The sequence below is a fragment of the Strix aluco genome, chromosome 7 (assembly GCF_031877795.1).
Source record: "Strix aluco isolate bStrAlu1 chromosome 7, bStrAlu1.hap1, whole genome shotgun sequence".
Taxonomy (NCBI): domain Eukaryota; kingdom Metazoa; phylum Chordata; class Aves; order Strigiformes; family Strigidae; genus Strix; species Strix aluco.
The window spans coordinates 31,310,926-31,329,311 of NC_133937.1; the positions used below are offsets into that span (position 1 = coordinate 31,310,926).

General features: G+C 37.1%; 1 protein-coding gene across 5 annotated transcripts in view; it reads left to right on the forward strand.

Annotated features, from left to right (window-relative positions):
• VTI1A (vesicle transport through interaction with t-SNAREs 1A) overlaps nt 1–18,386 on the forward strand; it is a 277,183-nt gene that overhangs the window by 152,201 nt on the left and 106,596 nt on the right. For all 5 annotated transcript variants that reach the window (XM_074831281.1, XM_074831278.1, XM_074831282.1 and 2 more), the window contains one exon: nt 18,262–18,332. In XM_074831281.1, the coding sequence (XP_074687382.1) occupies nt 18,262–18,332 (71 nt within the window). The remainder of the gene's footprint in view (nt 1–18,261; nt 18,333–18,386) is intronic.

The window sequence follows — 18,386 nt, forward strand, 5'->3', positions numbered from 1 at the left end:
TTGTTTCAGCTGAGTTTGTGACTGATGGGGGATTGCTGGGAAAGAAGTGATGACTCTTCATATGAATGTTTCTTAAATATAATTCCAGTATAACTCTGCTTAACATGTTGCACAGAAACTGCAATTTTGTAGGAAAGGTGGAGCTCTAAGAGCAGTCACAGAAATGCTTTGCAGTGTAGAATACTTATTTTTCTTAAATCAAGTTAGAAACATGACTGATTGTTGTACCACCATGCAGAAGGGATCCTGCAGGGCCCAGGAATGGGTGGATCCAGTTCCCAACTGCACTAACCAACACCAACGACTGCTGCCCCTGACTTGGGAAACATATTTTAGGAAGTCTCACGACTGCAGCACAGGACTGTAATTTTGCTTTGTGACTCATGCTGAGATATAGTCCCTGCGTGTCTTTTTGTCTGGGCACCTAATAAAGCTCAGGCCACACCTGTTTATGGATGCAGCAAAATGACAGGGAGCTTATTTTTATACCATTGATTCTGATGAATGTCACTTATAATCAACACCTCCATGAGGAACTGGCCTGTGTGCAGAAATGCTCTTTAATTGAAGGGTACACGTCAGCAGCACAATGTGGTCCCGGTGTGTTTATCTCATGAAAGCCAGAACTATTACAGTTATAGAATATCAAATGCTTTTAATAGATCATATTTATTTTATGATTTCTATGATCATATATATCTTTTGATGATTTTCAAGATCATTCTTGTTTGTAAAAAGTGGAATGTCGTCACTTTAGAATGAGATAATTAATTCTGTGAAGGGACCAGATGACAATTTTGAGAAGCGTTCCTGTCCTACAGAACATACAGGTCACCATGCTTTTCTGATGAGACAGAAAAATCACTTGCAAGAAGCTGTTAGGTTAATTACTCTTTAGAAAAGGGGGTTAAATTCTAAGAAGTGTGCAGCACTCTGTTGATAGAATGATGGTTGCTGGCAGATTAAAACAACAAAAATATTTTGGAAATTATCCCCCCCCTTGCTTTTTTTAAACAACACAACAAACTAGACCTGTGAATTTTGACAATGGCTTTTGAGCTGGCAAGATTCAAATGTGCAACAAATGAAACTGCATTTTAATGCATCAGTTTGAATTAAAAATGAAGGAACAAATTTAAAAATCAGTGATAGAGATCTGTGGGATGGTCACTTATGTTGTTTTCACAGACTGTGACATGGAGCTTAGAGGATGCTTGCAGTCTGTTTTGCCTGGAGGACGTTATTTTCAAACTGAACTGTATTCAATTGGATCAGAAACACTGCCTATTTTTACTGCCCAGTGCTAACAAATTTGTCTTCAGACCTCTGTTTACTCAATTATTGTTGTCAACGTTTTTTGTCTAAACATTTTGGTTCGGTTTTTGGCAGAACAGTTTCCCCCCCACCCACCCCATAGCATTAGAGGTACGTGTAGTGCTTGCAGAACACACTGTATGTGCATGCTGCACATCATGGCCAACACAGAGCTTATGGTCATCAATCATTTGATTGTTCTTTAAACACTGTTTTAACAGGCATTCGTTGTATAAATGGATCAGGTTATTGACCTTTGCCAGCAATTGCTTGCTACATGTCATCATGGCTTAATGACATTATCAAGGAACGTATTCTGTATTGTAGATACTTTAAAGGGTTCGTGCATTGTCTCTCACTAGGACACATGGCTGGCAAAAGTATCTTGAATTAGCAAGTTATTTGATGTCATTATTAAAATATGCAGAGCATTTCCAGCTACTTATAGAATAGGAGAGTGAAATACATCTCTTTTCTACAAAAGCAATGCCCAGGAAGAAGAGTTATTTGTCATATCAGAATACTTGTTCTGAAATCCTGCTTCTTTTCTCCTCTACAATTTAATCTTCTACCTAGAATAGAGTGGTGCAGTCCTCTGAATATCCTGTGAAAATCGTTTGACTGGTCTACAGAGCTCCAGCTGCAACTCCTCCATTTCTGGGAATACTGTAGATCTAATTGGCACTATTAAGTCATTACGGCACATAATAGATGGAACTTCGACTAAATCAACTATGTTTTTAATGAAGATAAGAGTTTTTAAATTAGAATGGATACAGCATTCTTTATTTATTTCCACGGGGTGGAAAGGTTGTTAACTGTAATGGCTGATTCAATTTAAATGAGGGGAAAGTAGCCAGTATTCTATAAATTTTCTCTTCTGATTAAAATTTAAGGTGGTACTGACTCTTCAAATCCCAAATTCTGAAATTGAACTATTCAGCTGACTATTTGTAAGTTTTTCCAGTATATAAATCTGCAGTTTCTGCGGCTCCTCATGTCACAATCTTAAAGTTGATTTTCTGGTCACAGGAAAACATACACATATCACATAAATTGCAGTCTTAGAATCCTATTTTTTCCTTGGTTTTTGCATTAAAATTTGGACTCTACATGAATCAGAGAGAGTTCTTAAAAAGTTTAAAATGGGTATTAATCAATAAATCTTTATGCCATTGCTACTGCAAAATAGATATGGCCAAAATGCAAATTTTACCCTGTCGTTCTGTAGTCATTCCTCTTTTAATCCAGAAAGACTTTTTGTGTACAATGTAAAGATCTTGCTGCTGTAATAGCTACTCAATTACATATTAGTCATACTCTTTGCTTCTCTCTTACTGGTTGTTTGAGATCCTGTTCTTCAGTATCCCAGATTTCTCTCCCTACATTGTGTTTTGCTCATAAATATATTCCAGCCAGTTCTTTAACTTTTGTCTTGTTTTCCTTTCTATTGCCATAGCAAAATATCTTCTCATGCCATTTAATTTTAATGGTGCTTATTACCAAGTTCTCCTGATGCTTATTAGCAGCTTTCCAGCAAAAAGCTGGAATATAAAGCAGAGGGATGGTCTTAAAGGAAAGTAGGATTAAGGTCAGAAGCAGTGAATTCTTACCCTTCCTTCTTTGTATAACTTTGTTGGTTACATCCTTCTTTTGTCAGCTTCTGAGCTGAAAAAAAAATGATAATAACCCTTTTTACTTCTGGGAATATTGTCGAGATCTCTGTATTAATAGCTACTTCACATTTTCATAGATTTTAGGATTTGGAAGGAAAACAATAATTATTTATCCAGGTGTTCTGCATTGAGGCTGTAGAAATTCAACAGTTAATTCTGGAATAGAGAAAGTATTCCTACCACACAACTGTAAACCAGGTGTAACTTCAAGGAAGGAGGGGCAACAAGCAGGTATAAAACTGGTGCAGGGGAGGAGAATCAGGACATGAAAGCACTATTTGAGAGTTTCTTCTAAGTAAATCCCTTCACAGCAGTCTCCGTTCTTTTTTTGCCAGGGTTACATTTGATTGCTGGCTTTGACAGCTCACTGTTGGCAATAGGTTTCATAAATGTCTAATCCAGCTGGATTGTTCTGTCTTCACATTTCCTTCCTACATCAAGAGTATATACTATTACCAGGAAAAAAAAAAAAAAAAAAAAGAAGGAAAGAAAAAGCTGGTTGCTTCCATTATGGGATTTAAGATAGAACAGAAAATATAATCTTAATAATTAAAGCCACGAAGGCTGTGGTGGTGTTTTGTTTTGTTTTGTTTTGGGGATGGAGGGAAAGCAGAAGCTCACAACGCATCCTTAAGATCTTCAAGATAGATTCAGAGCTGTGATTTCAGCATCAAGACCTAACAAATATCGCATACAAAGTGCAGTAAATGCAGTATTCATAAATGTATATGCTCTTTGTGACTTCATGTCAGCAGGGTTCTGTAGACCCTCATTTGTATCAAATAAACTTCAAATGGTAAAGAATACGTGCCAGCCAGGGACGAGTATCACTTTGAATTGTTCCTTGTGTGTCATAGCTGAAATGGGAAACATGGCTGGCTTCCTGTTTGTCAAGAGTGAAAAACAGGCACATTTTCTGTAATTATTAGTAATAGTTTCAATTTAATAAATTATTCACTCATGACAATGGGATTTATGTTCTATTTGCTGATAGCTTGTGGGGGATAGTGTATGTTTTAGGAAGGTGAAATCTGACAGTAATTCAGTGTACATTGTAAATCCCGATGTCACACCTGCACTGCAACAGTGAAGACAAGTGATGATAACTTGTTTCTTACAGTACTTTCCTCCTCCATCATGGGTGATACTCACATGTGCTTGCTAGATTTTGTGTTGTTACTTATCCATTCTTGGACTAGACATTTAGAAATTCATCTAACACAAATGTTCGTGGTTGTGGCTGAGATTTCCATGGACTTCAGAAGAAATATGATTGCATGGTATATCAGTGGACAAGAGAACCCAGATCAGTGATTGCAGGAGCATGATGAGGCGATGAGTTGTTTATGCTCAGCTTCTCTCAACCATGACAACATGGGAGAAAGTGCAGAAATACTTGAGTAAAAAGTTAACAAGTGAATGATATCTGGGCTGAGAAAGGAATTAATATGCTGATAGCAAATGGGAGAAGTCAGACCATGAAGGGATTGGCTGTGGAAGAAATGTAGCTATTGTTTAATGTGCTGAACTGGGGAGAGGCAATGGCATGACTAGAAAGAAGAAGACGACCAGTATGATGCTAAAGAAAATTGTGTTTGTAGCAGTGTTCTGCATTACTGTAGGTGGTACATAGGTTTTTGTCAAGGCTAGAGGAAAGAACGTAATAATATAAAAAAAGAGTGAGAGCCTAGTAGAGAGTTTTAGGAAGGTGAATGGATGGGACCAGTCTGTTTCCTATCAATGTCATGCAGAAAGAATCAGACAGCTTGCCCAAAAATGAGGACTGAAAAAAAAGATGTTGAGGCTGGGTGGAAAAGGTGATCGTGTTTTATATCATGAGAATAGACAGAGTGGAGACATGTTGGTGGGACAAGGAACTGCTGTGTTGTGTTGAATTTGAGTTGAAGGCTAAGCAATGAGAGAGATGGGAGAGGAATTGGCAGTGTAGCAGAGAGGGAAGTCTGTCACTTATTTAATAGTAGCTGAGCTTGTGCATGAGATTCTCCAGGCGGAAGTCAACTGCAGATCTGTGGGGAGGAAGAAAACCAAAACCAGAGCCTTACACAGCCCTCACAGAGAGGGCAGGATCCTGGGTGCAAAGGGAGGAGAAGAATGTCAAGAGGGAAAGCATGACCACTTGTACAAAGGCACATGTGAGCTCTCATCATCCACCAGCTGCTCATCTGGGAAGTTTCCCTGTACCTCCATCCATCCTTGTGTTAAGCAGAGGAGCTGGCTCTTTCCATGTCAGTAGAAGCGAGCCAACACTGGTTTGAGGTGGCACTGTTTTCAAAATGCTACTTATCTCCTACATTGTCTCTGGGATAGTGGGTTTCTAAGAGGAATTCCCACATGCACCCAAGGTTGACATGATAGTTTAAAGTTGTATAGGAGGCACCAAAAAATTCTGATTATTTGCTATAAGATGTCCTGACAACAGAAGATAAGCAATATGTGGGCACTTGCTTATTTTAGTGGAATTCTAGTAGAAACATTCTTTACCCCTGTTTTACAGATAGAGTAAATAGGATAAAAGAAATAAGGTGACTTGCCAAAAAATCAAGCAAGAGATCTGTGGTCAGCTCATAGTCCCTTGCTTGAAAGTACTCTCTTTTATTTCTTTGTAATTCAAGAGCAATTAAAGCAATAAAAAAATAAAATAGAAATAAAATAATACCCAGCATGTCTTCAGCAATTCCTGTGCTAAAACTTGTGATATGGTGTGAAAGAGGTTGAGACTTTCCTCCTTGATAATACATTAAAAAAATATTAAATTTTTCTTTTTCCTTAAGTAGGAATAATATTTAATTGTCATTTAAACTGGTTCTTGAAAATCCCATAGTTTTACCCACAATAATCCAGGAACATTTAATAAGTCTTAAAATATTCATAACACATGGAGATCATTACTCTTGAGACCTTTGTACAAAGCAGTGAAGTGTGTTAGACATATGGCAGAAACCTCTTCATTTCTTATTTCTTGCTATGATTATATGAAAGAAAGGAAAATTCTCTGTTCTTTTCCCCATTGCAATCTGCATGCCATTGTTTTATCTGTTGTGGGCCAAAGTCATCTCATACACATGTTCACTGAAGAACATGGATTTAATCAGGCTTGAATTTAGCTCAGTAAATATAAGTATAATAATGGTAAATTCCTGTTTTGTTTCACTTTTCTATACAGTATTTCAGATAACAAAAAAGAGGAAATAATTTATTTCTATATCGCACATGATGTTAACAGCCCAAACTGTGTTGCATGACAGATGCTGGTACCTAGTTTTTATATTATTGATAATTATCTAAAGCTGTTAATTGCTGTAGCATTGAGTATTAAGAAAAAAACAAACAACAATTGATAGGTCCTGCATTGGAAATGTATCATAAATACCAGAAGTCCTTGTCACAGTACTGGCTGTATGTAGAGAGGATGAGCAGTTTTGTTTTAATTATATTTCAATGTGATTGTCTAAAGTCAAGTGGAACCTCCATGGATTATATCTGAAATAAAACTGTGGTTACAGTATATGGTCATAATCCCCAGATCTGTTGTGTCGAAATGACAGTATAATGAGTAGAAGTTAAAATGTCCTCTGCTTTCAAGTCATCATGGTTGTCATTTGATTAAATAATAGTGCATTCTGTTTGATGTCTTGGCTTTATTATTCAGAAGCACTTCAGTATATGTGTCCTACCTTTGTATTATGTGCTCCTGGCAACCAGGTATCCATATAGGTTCTTATTTACACACCTATAATGGATACACTGTACGTTTAGCTTGCATGTGTGCTGCTTGAATATGGAATTTTAATTATTCCTGTTAATTATGGTGCATTCACCAAAAAGAGGGAAATCATTGGTCGGGTACAAAAAGAAACTGCTTAGTATTTGAAGGAATTTGATAATTTTGTTGTAGTTTGTAGCTTGGCAGGTGGTAATAATGCTATGCCAGCACTGTCAAAATATGAAAATTAAAGTGACGATGGGTTTTAATGAAATCCATTTGACAAATATAATTAAGGTGTTTTAATATGAAGCCCTGTAATAAAGACTACCGGTGGACTCCCTGAGGTCCTGACTAATTGTGTAGATTGCTTTTAAGCTTTGAATAGTTTTATTGGATAATGAACTGTTAAGAAGTGTTAGATCTTTCTTAAGCAGAATTTGGTTTGAAAAAGAAGAGGAGAGACAGGCCTGAGGTGTGGCATTTTAAACATAATTAGAAGAGAGATTTAAGTTAACATCTTTGATCTTGCTGTCAGTTTTTGATTAGAGCTGTAAATGCTTTAATCAAGTGCAGTGTAGTCATTACATTTCTAACTGTTTTTAAACTGCGAAATTACTGAGACACTGACATCGTTTTAACACTTCTTGAGAATTTCCAGCAAAGTTCTGTTTGTAAACTGGGTGTTTGCATTAAAATGTCATACTGCAATAATTTACCAATTCAGTAGATCATGGGATAATTATATTCTGGTGCTCAAATAATCTGGAAATCCTTTATGAAATTAAATATAATGTCTTGTAGTTGAGGAGAGTGTGCCACTTCAGATTTAATTTAAAAAATAATTTTTAATATTGTTTTTTCAATTAAAATTATATTCAAAGTAGTAGTTATAATGAAAATGAATATATAAGAAGCTAAGTGCAGTATTTGAACGCCTTCCTAAGAATACAGTCCTTTTAGTGCTACGTATTGTGTTCTGCCAATGTGGATTCCTTCACACCCATTTTAGAAATGAGGAAACAGGCACAGATATTTATCACCCGTACCGTAGTGCCTGAGCCGGCAATACAATTGGGTTCTCTTGAATCCCTATCTTGCGATGTTAGAGACTGCTTGAAGAAAATTCAAAAAGATCCATTTATTTATTTTTTTACTGGCATCCAAAACAGCAAAAAGATGTGGAAATGGCCATGGCACAGGTATGTAACCTGAATGAGGATGGTTGGCTGGATGGTACCTGCCCATAGGTGGCATGCCTTTCATTTCAAATACAGAGCCCAGCAGTCCGGGGTCCTTTCCCAGATCTGATCTTGCCTCCGGTGTTCTTGATCTTTGAGCGTGACAGAAAATCCAAACACTTGTTTCTTTACTGTCTTGCGCTAGGGGCTACTGGACGTACTGCTTTGCTTATGTTGGTCCTCTAGAAATGTAGAAACAAGCTACAGCAAGGAAAAACATACTTAATTTGTTCTCTCTACAGCATACAGAACATACACACAAATAAATGCTAACAGTGGCCTGCCAGCAAGTCCTACGAAATTGTTAATTACATCTCACAGCAGACCACCTGATGTCTTTGGCAGCATGTCCTGCACACTACCATGTCTGAGGGCTGGCAGACCAGGAGAGAGGTGAGATGTCATCCAAACCTAGGACATCCTCACAGAGACTGTTCAGCTGCCAGCGCTTCTTCATGGCACCTCCACTGCACCTATCTCTGCTGACTGCAGTTCAAGTAACACCCAACAGAGAGAAGCAGTCTCTCTGGTTACCCTGAGCCAAGTCATCACGAATTCAAAGACCATGTCCAGTAGCTGGGATGTCACTTGGAGTGCTGCAGGCAGCTGTTTCGGGAGAATCCAAACAAAAACTTCTGCCCTATGCAGTAAGCTGCTCTGTTCTGGAGCAGGGGTTTTTTTTCAAATTTCCGGGTTTGCCCCCAGTTAAACCATATAGCAGTAGTCTAATGTAGAGAAGCTGCAAGCATTGATAAGTATTGCTGAGTTCCTCCATCAGAAGAAATCACACTTGTCATCTTAGACACTGAAAAATCAGAGTTTACAACATTTTTTCTTTGCAGGGATGCCTTATAAACAAATCGTGTCTACATCCAGTAAAGGCCCCATGTAAGTCTACCTCTTAAACACCATCTGAAGAGCTTAACTTGATCCTTAAAATATGATTCTGCTCTGAGGAGTGCTGTAAAAAATCTATTATGAGAGAGTCTTTATTTCTATCTCAGCAATTTACAGAAGAAATATCTTTGTTTGACAAGTACAAGAGCAGAGACTTTTTGACTTTTTTTTTTTTTTTAACAGATAACCCTGCAAACTCAGCCTGGATTTTAAAATCAGTCTGGATTCTTTTTTTCTTGTATACCTCCTGATAACAGTGATTTGCCAGGCCATTGGGTATTTTTCATTGTTCCCTCTGTACCCTTGCTGTGGGTTTATTGAGGTAGTGGTTTTCTCAGCATTACTCTGTGTGTAATCGAAGACAACATTGCAGATAGAAATAACTAGCACTTAGCTTATGTGTGTGAAAAAGGAGCAGAATCCATAGCTGCATTGGTCCTGCAGGGTAAAAACAAAAATATAAACAAAGGGAAAATGGCTTGAGATGGGAAGGTATAAGTGGAGGAAGACAGGAGTCCATAAGAAATGTGCTGTGTAAGCAGCACAGAGATGTTTATGTTGATGTTTTATCCTTTAGGCGCAGGTTTTTAAATTACTGTATATTTCAAATGAACACAGATTCTAATTGCTGGGTACAAATATCATATGTAAAACCAAGATTCAAAATGTAATAAAATATGCAAACTGCTAAACTTCATCACTAAACAAAAATACAGCTAAGTGAGCATTTCCTAGAGATCCCTCCAGAGGCCAGAATAAAATTCTGGGGCAGAGCTGGAGTTTAAACCACAGCCAGCCCAATAAACTATGGACTGTCCCTTCCCTCTGCTCCTTGTCCCTCCATCTCCAAGTAGCTGATTCAGATCTCCAGAGTCCTGATGAAAAAAACATCCTTCTATGCAAGCAAAACCACTGTCATGACGAAACTGGTGTGCATTACACATCACACAGTTTTCTAGTTGTAAATTACCGACTGAATAAACTAACATTGTCTTGAAAGGGGTTTTTCCTCCACAAATTGCCACCTCTTTGGAGAGATGTTACACTTTCAGGGGAAACTGAAGCTTCGTGAATAATTTTGAATTCATTTTGCCTCCTTTTATAGATCAACTTTTAAAAGATTTTTTTGTTTTTGGTAGAAACCTTGAACAATAACTTTCCTCAGCATTCTCTTTATTATTATTTTTTAAACCTTGGTACTTTCAGGCTCCAACTTTGCAATACAGTTCTTTTGTATGGCATTTAGATTTTAAGAGATTTAGTTGGTGGAAGAATGGGAAATGTTGAAAGGAAGAGCTAATTAATGTTTACTAAGCCTATCTAAAGTACGCTATTGTGTTAGAGTTTTGCCACATTTGTAATTGATGCCTGTTAAAACCTTTGTTTTATCATCTATTACTGACTTCTAGGCTTCTGTTTGCACTTACTGTCTGTAACAAGCATTTCATTTTATATGGAGAAAAAATGGTTTCAGTTACTTTTACTGTACCTGAAAAAGAGAATGGGATTTGCAAATGATAAATGGGGAAGTTGACTAGCTAACTAATAAAGATTTGTCTTAATCAAGTATGATTTGTCAGAACAGGAGCGCACTGGGGTCAGGGCACACGCAATGAATAATACAGCATTCACTGGAGAAAAGGACCAGGCAAAAGGCCTCATAAATATGCTGCGATTACCCATTGCTAATTCGTATTCAAAGAATGAGTTGCACTGAAGCCAGCTTCGAGGTTGCTGAGCTGTTCACCTGCTTTGTGGGCTTTCTGATGTTTAAGAAAGTTTTTTTAATATATATACTGTTTCAGAATGGTTTATTTTTGCACAGACTGCTACAATTTTGGGTCAATGATTTTAAGCATTACTTATTAATCATCCTCTGGGTTTGTTTTATTTTTCTGATGTTTGGACTCTATTTTATTTCTATTTTTCATTGTTTAAATATGAATGTGAATACAGCAGGAGATAGTTCCATTCACATTTAAAATGAATTGCTGAACAGTGCAAGAAAGGTTAAAACACTCTTTAGCTCCATGGAAGTATTAAAGATCAAACAAGCGTAGACTTTTTGCTTGTGTTGCCAGCTTTCCTGACTTTCCAATTGGTCTGTGGATTCAGGATAAACCTGGTACATCAGGATGTTGGGGGAGACCTGAAGAAACCCAAATGTCATTTTATTTGACTCTGGCTTTGTTTTCATTTGTTGCCGTTGCCTTTTGCTTCAAGGAGCAGTCTCTCAGATTGAAACAGTTGAAGGATATACTCTTCTTACAGATTTTCTGATGTCCAGAAGCTGAGATACTGCAAAGAACTTTGTTCCTATTGATAAGTTTTAGCTACGTAAATGGGTCATGAAGAGTCAGTTTTTAAAAAAGAAACAAAAATTGTTCCCTTACTTACAGATATAACTAGCAGACTTTGTTCTTTGTCTTTGTACTGCTTAAATGTCATATGCTGCGGTTTTGTGTAGTTAAATAAGTTTGGAAAAAATCTCTTGCTCCACACTTCAATTTTAAAGCATATTTCAACATTTCAAAATGTTTTCTTCTCTTTTGAATACCTAATGTAACTTTATTTTCTGTTCACTGGTTGGCTGATTGTCTCATCTATTCTGTGCTCGACTCTGTGTCTTGAAGTGCATTTATTGCTTTAAGAGTAAATCAGCTATAGAGGTAGGGCCAACTTTATGAGCCTCGAGCTGCTGAATACGGGAATCTTAAGTTGCCAACTCTCTGCCTACACATTTTAAGTCTTTGAAATAACCAGTACTGCAGGGTCCAAAGTAATTATTTACACTGCTTTGAATTTATAGCAAACTTGGTGGATGGTGGAGCATTTTTGATTAAATTATGACTATGAATCCAGCCTTAGTTAGATGAACCTAAGATCACTGTTGTGTCATCTCAGTGCTGTTTGGAGTCATAGGCTTAATTAATTGGTGGTTTGTGGCTCAAGTTATAGAGGATATGTTTCTGCAACTTAATTTAGATGCAATCAGGATTGTTAATGCTCTCCCCTGCTAAATCGCTTTCAGAAAAGTTCAAGGTTGGCAGTACTATAATGAAGCAGCATCGGTTCCCTGCTCCAAGCTCAGAGTGAGCAGGGAATTCTGTCCTGACAGCACTTAAAGTAGTCGGAAAAGAAGATACTGAGGGTTGGTTCCCAACTTCGCTTACATAGGTGATTGAAATGGGGGTAGCAAGTTGTTTACTTATTGATGCACTAAGCAAGGATTTCGTTTGCCTTAGAACTTAATTGAAAGAAGTGGGGGGAAGACGATGCAAAGGGAGGAATTTGGAGCAGATGAGCATTGCTGAGCTCGTGCATGGGTAGAACAATGGCTGGACTTCAATGTAGACAAGCGCTCAGGAGAATCAAAGTCTGCCACCTCCTGTGAATGTTGCTGTGAGGATGTTAGTAAGGGAGCTCAGCTAGATGGGTGATGGGAGTAGACAGAAAAAAATACATCAGTTAGTGAGAAATGAGTAGTTTTATACCAGCAGATTGATGTAAGTTAGGATTTCAGAAAAGGTATGAAACCTTAGAAAAAGAAAAGGCTACTGGAGGTGAAGTTACTAGGTCTGTCATATATCATATTTCTCCTTTCTTTTTCCTATTTTCTTCTCATTCATCTGCCTTTTTTTTTTTTTTTCCTGGGGAAGGACAGAGTAGGCCTAGACCATGGGAGGTGTTAGTTATGAAATGCTCCCAGGTTGTTCTTAAAGGCATGCGACATCTTCCTCAAATATCTTTTCTTCCTTATTTTGAACAAAGCACAAAGCCTGAATTCTGATTAAGTGTTCTGGATGTTTTTCTTTCTGGTTTCCCTGACCTCAGGATCAACGGACCCCTTTTGCTGTTGGCCAATGATAATAATTTCATGAACATCCATTATAGCTTATAGGAACCTTTTTCATTTGAAAAATGTTTGTATTTTAAGTTTGGTGGACATCTTGGACTTTGGAGGATTGGGAGGTATTTTTAGGTGTTTTTTGCTTTCACAGTAAGACTGGGCAACTTCTTTTATCCTCTCTTGCAACTGAACTTCTGATAGCTCTGGAAGTGTTGGATGTCCTCAGTGTACACTGTTGACTGTCAGTACTCTTTCCACCAGTACGGCATTTGCTTCTGCTGAAGAGGCCAACTAGTCCCTATAGCATGTAGCTAATTTTTATTGTGTTAAGTGACCACTTAACAGCATGCAGATTAACTTCTCTGTGGCAGATTCTTGAGGCATTTGAGCACCAACTCTCATGTTTCACTGTTAATGCTCTACAAATTGTCTCTCCATTGGCTTATAGCCATTATATTATCCTTCATTTATCTGTATTAACTTGTACTTGTCGTTTAATAACTTTAATGACCTAAATCCTTCTGTCTTTAATTATATTGGCTGTTCAATATAAATATATATCAACTGTGAACTTGTAAATTTATAGGACTTTTACCTGTGTCCCTACACTTAAAGATATGTCATCACTTTCTTTATTAACTTTCTGCTGTCAGAAGCATAAAGCATTTGACTCAGCCCTGAATTCTTCTAACTCCTGCAACATATATTTTCCACATTTGTAAATCTGCTTGCTGTCACCTCTGAAAAACTAGCATTTAACACTTCCTAGCATTTTTTTTCCAGAAACGGCTGTTAGTGATATATCTCTCTCCATCTACTAAAATCTAAACTTTTAACCTGTCCAAAATAGAGTGGCTTTTGGAAAAAAAAGTGTCCCAGCCCTGAATATGTTTACTGAGTTTCTGCCTGTGTCACTGTAGTTCTTCTCCAGAAATCTTCCATAAGCCACAATCTTTCATAATCTTTTGCTACATCTTCAGAGCATGCGACATCTCTGTGCAAAGGCAACACAGAATTGCGTTCCCCAAATGGCATTATTCACTAGGCAAGACTGAGGATCTCAGGGTGGAAGTGTTCCCCATTCCTACTCTGATTTCTTCTCTCACAACACACAATGTTTTTTGAGTGTATTTCATGATTTTGTAGAACAGCCATCTTGATTTTTAACATGATCTTCTGCTTTTCCCCGTGTAAATTAGTTTACTAAATTACATAGCTCAGATGCATGCATTGTATGTATGATGAGATAGAGCAAATCATACTTCCAGGCATCCTCTCCATTATTTGGTTGTTTTTAAGCTTTTTTTTTACATTTTGAACCATATCAAGATATCTGCTGCCTCTTATGAAACAAGTATGTATATATATATAAATATAGGTATTTATACACACACACAGAGGGTACACTTTGAGAGGAAAAGTACTGTATAAACCATGTTGGATTATTTTATTTTTCATATGAAAAGAAAAATGGGGACTCTGTCTTCAAAATTCATAAAAATGCATGTTTGTTTATCCAAAAGCCTGGAGAGGCCGATTCCATATCATTCCTGTCTCTTGAGTAAATATATTAGTTATTCTTAAGGAAGAAAGTATTATTGACTTGAGTGATTAGAAAAAGCTCTTTCAGAATCAGTTTAGCTGATAAAGTAAATAAATACTTAAATGGCTGGAGGCAGAAAAAGGAAAAGAAAAACCAGTCAAGCACAACTTATTTTGTGTCCTTGATATGTGTGTAGGTATTAGAAATCAAGCTTTGTGGAACATGTATTAATTAATTATGATTTGCACATATAAATAAATACTGCACATAAGTTACAGACAAATTCGAAAGAGCACATTCAGGAGTGTAAAGCACTGTGAGAAGTGTTCATTGTCTTTTGGGTTTATCTCAATATCAAAGTTGAAAACTATGGGCCAGTTTTTGCACACATGAAGAGGGAAGTTGCGTTTGCATTTGTGGTTTTGGGGGGTTTTGTTTTTTCTTCAGTTGCGGAAAGCGCCTTCATTCTTCTAATTAGTTTCAGTGTTTTAGGATAAAAAATGTTATCTTTTTTTTGCATAACACAGTATCATAGAACCAGGCACCATTGTTGTTGGACCCACAACATAGCATTATTGACATGTTCAGCACTGAGGGGTCTGATTTCCCATACCCTGTTCAAACACCTTTAAGGCAGAATACATTTAGACCTGTGAATTTTAGCATTCACCCTCTAAGGCTGATGCTTGTTAATATTATGTACTTTTTCAGAATTTTTTTTCTGTTCATCACAGCATTGTTTAAGACTGAGATAATTGCTATATCGAATATTCCTGCCCTCTGTCAGTACATAGATAATAATGATGTAAATGCATTCACCCTTCTGCTTCTCATAGTTTAGCTGTAATTTTAGAACATAATTTTATGCATCTCTTTGGGAATTTCAGTTAGAAGAAGCAACACCATGCAGTCTTTTGTAGGACTTGGGACTGTACTGTACTAAACATTGTTCGTACATACTGACTAAAAGGATGGGATAATCCCCAAATAATTGACGTTGTTAAGATGCTGTGTCAATAACACCATTACTGGCAACATGCAACACCCTTCAGTTTGTGTATTGGTCTTAATTCGTGCATCTGCACTACAGTATATCTTCGAAACCTGACCTTTTCACATAACTGTAGTAGCATTGTCAATGATTTGCATTATAAGTAGTCTGGAAAGATCCATACAGCACCGTTGCACTAAAAGCATGAATCTACCACACACATGAAGGTTTTAACTGGCAGGAAAGCATCAGAGTTGTGGGGAAAACTTCAAAAATTATAGGAAGCAGATAGCAATGATATCAAACTTGTAATTAACTGTACTGGGCTAATGTTACTTTTTTTTCAGTCCCAGGCATCTTCAGTTGTAAACCAAGTGAGGAGACATGTCTTCATATCATTTATAAGTCTGTATTTTCTTTATTTATTAATATTTTTGTTTGACTGTCCTGACCTTCCAGCAAAAAATCAAGTTTCACTGTCATCAGTGAATTTTCCGAGTAGAATGAGGATATGAAGAGGATCTGCGGATAAAGGTGTCAATTTATGTTTGCAAACTTATTGTGAGATTATGTTACCTCAGTTATGTCTCTTTGTTCAACTTATGTTGTTATTTTAGCCCAAAAAAGGCCAAAGATCATCAACTAAAGTGCATGTAGAGTAAAGCTGCTCCTGTAAAATTGATGATCCGTCCAATTATTTATCTATAGAGGCTGCTGGGAAGAAACACAACTATCTCAGTTCTCAGACCCCTCTGCTAGGTTGAACTTCATGGCTGAAGGTTTAATCCCTAAGTGTCATATCAACAATTCATTCTGTGATATTCTGGCTGACATGCTCTCCTTCCTTATTTATTGATGTCTTCAGTCATTGACAATGAGAGGAAAATACACTATTCGTCAAAGTGATGGTGTTTTACCCTCACTTACAGTTGATGCTGCTGTCACATTGATGGTTGGAAAATAAACTCAATCATTATAAAAAGCTAAGAGTGTGAACTTGCCAGTGACAGGAAGAAGATGAAAAAAAACCCACAGTAACTTGCTTAAAATTGGTGTAATAAAAATAGAGCTTTTTCCTATAAAGATATTTTTGAGCTTTGTTTGTGAAATACCAAGCCATTTTAGCCATTTACTTTATAGTTATTCCTTTGAAGGAAAATCTGCTCCTTGCACTCCTTTATGTCTGTGCAAACGTATGTATAATTTTTAGCAATAAATACTTGTTATCATTTCACCTCATGCTACTTGGTTAGTAATTTGTTGATTTTTTTTCTTCTTTTTTTAAGGAATTTTGCTTTGGTTCCCAACACCCCACCCCACCCCCCTTCAGATTACATTGAATTCATGTATCTGAATTCATGTATTACAGTATTTTGAGTGCTTTGATGTGGAATAAGCTCAGTATAGTTTCATCCAGTAAGTCCTCTGACATGCAAACATAGGCAAAGCTCTCTTGAATCACTTTCTTAGGCTACCATTTGTGTAGCTGTACTGCACTTTACAGCTTTTTTAACTCAATAACCACATATCTTACCACATTTCACCTTTGGGAGGCATTGTACATACAGCTAAAAGTAAAGAGCAGCAAGCCAAGAGGGACAAGATAGCATAATGAGGATCTCAGTTTGTGGTCAGATATCTGAGGAAATGTTTATCTTACTTGTACTGTACTTGGCAACAGGTAGAGAAATATATATGTAATTAATTTCCTTAGACTTCATCTGGCAGATTGTGTAGTTTGTGTTAAATGGATTTAGAAAAAAATATTGTTTGTCTCAAAGTTTTAAAGTTTGAGGTGATTCTCCTTTGGATTGTTTCCTGAAAATGGACTGTATCAATTTTTTAAAAAAATAAGAATACTCGTGTTTGATCTACTAACATATTGGTGAATTTTTAATTATTAATTTTCATGAGGCTCCTCAAATAATGACATTGTAAGAGCCCACTCATTCAGCAGAACAATAGCAAGGCATGATTTTTGTTGTTTGTAAATCATGTTTTTGTAGTTTTACTCAGTTTTAGTGAGTATCTCCAGCAAGCTAGCTCAATAATCTAAATGAATGTGCACAGAAATGCTGCTTGTCTCACACGTGCTGTGTGTCCTGAGGCAAGCTACAGCTGCTTCAGCTCCTTGTACCTGTTTCCCCATCTGTAAAATGGGAATGATTTAACTTATTTTTCTCCTTCAGGGAAATACACGGAGGGTTTCTTAATGTTTCTATAGAGCTTTGAAGATTAAAATCTCTTCTCTGTACTTGCTGCTAATATTTCAGTGTTAGAGGAGCATTTGACTAAAGCTGTTTGAAGAGTAAAATTTTGGCACCTTTTGTTGTCTTTGTACCATATCTTGAGGCCTCTCCCCTATAATTTTGCAACCTTTGGTTCAGCATAAGCTGCGGAAGCAAACAACCCCTGCGTAAACAAATGGTGATAACAATAGATTCATGTATGTGTCTGCTATTAAAAACATCAGGAGATCCATTACAGCATATCTCTAAGCTTGCCAGAAATAGTCCATGATGGAGCAAAACAGATACCAGTAACTGAGCTTAGCCTGAAATAGCTTTTATTTAAGCATCAGTGATAAGAGAGTGGTTTCCTTCTAATATGACTTCTCAGTGTCTTTAGAGGTGTAAGGTGGCTGGTGTTTTAGGAAAGGCTTCCTGACTTCCTTTCTAAGACAGGGAGTAGGTTTAAGGAGCGTGTGGGAATTATGAGCACCCAGCACTTAGAGCAAGTCTGAAAGTCTTCTTGCCTTTGTTTCACAGACCAAAGGTCAGCATCAATTCCCAGGGCCTAGACAACCTCAAGAGATTGCAGCAGGGACAGCCTCTGGTTTGGTTGTTATTTCTTCAGTTTTATGTTTGAAAAACTTAAAATTTAGTATAAAGATGTCTTCCTCTTTGCAGGAGTGATTAGGCTATCACATGTATTAAGTGCCATTGTTACAATCTAACCTGGCATTTGAGGCCTTACAGTCACAGGCTATATTTTTCATTATTTACATTTTGATTTTTTAATGCAGAGCAGATTGGACAGGAGATGCTGGAAAACCTCAGCCATGACAGAGAGAAGATCCAGCGTGCTCGGGAAAGGGTAAGTTTGATAATAAGTATTTCCTGGTCTTGGATTTTATTTGCTTCGAGCAAG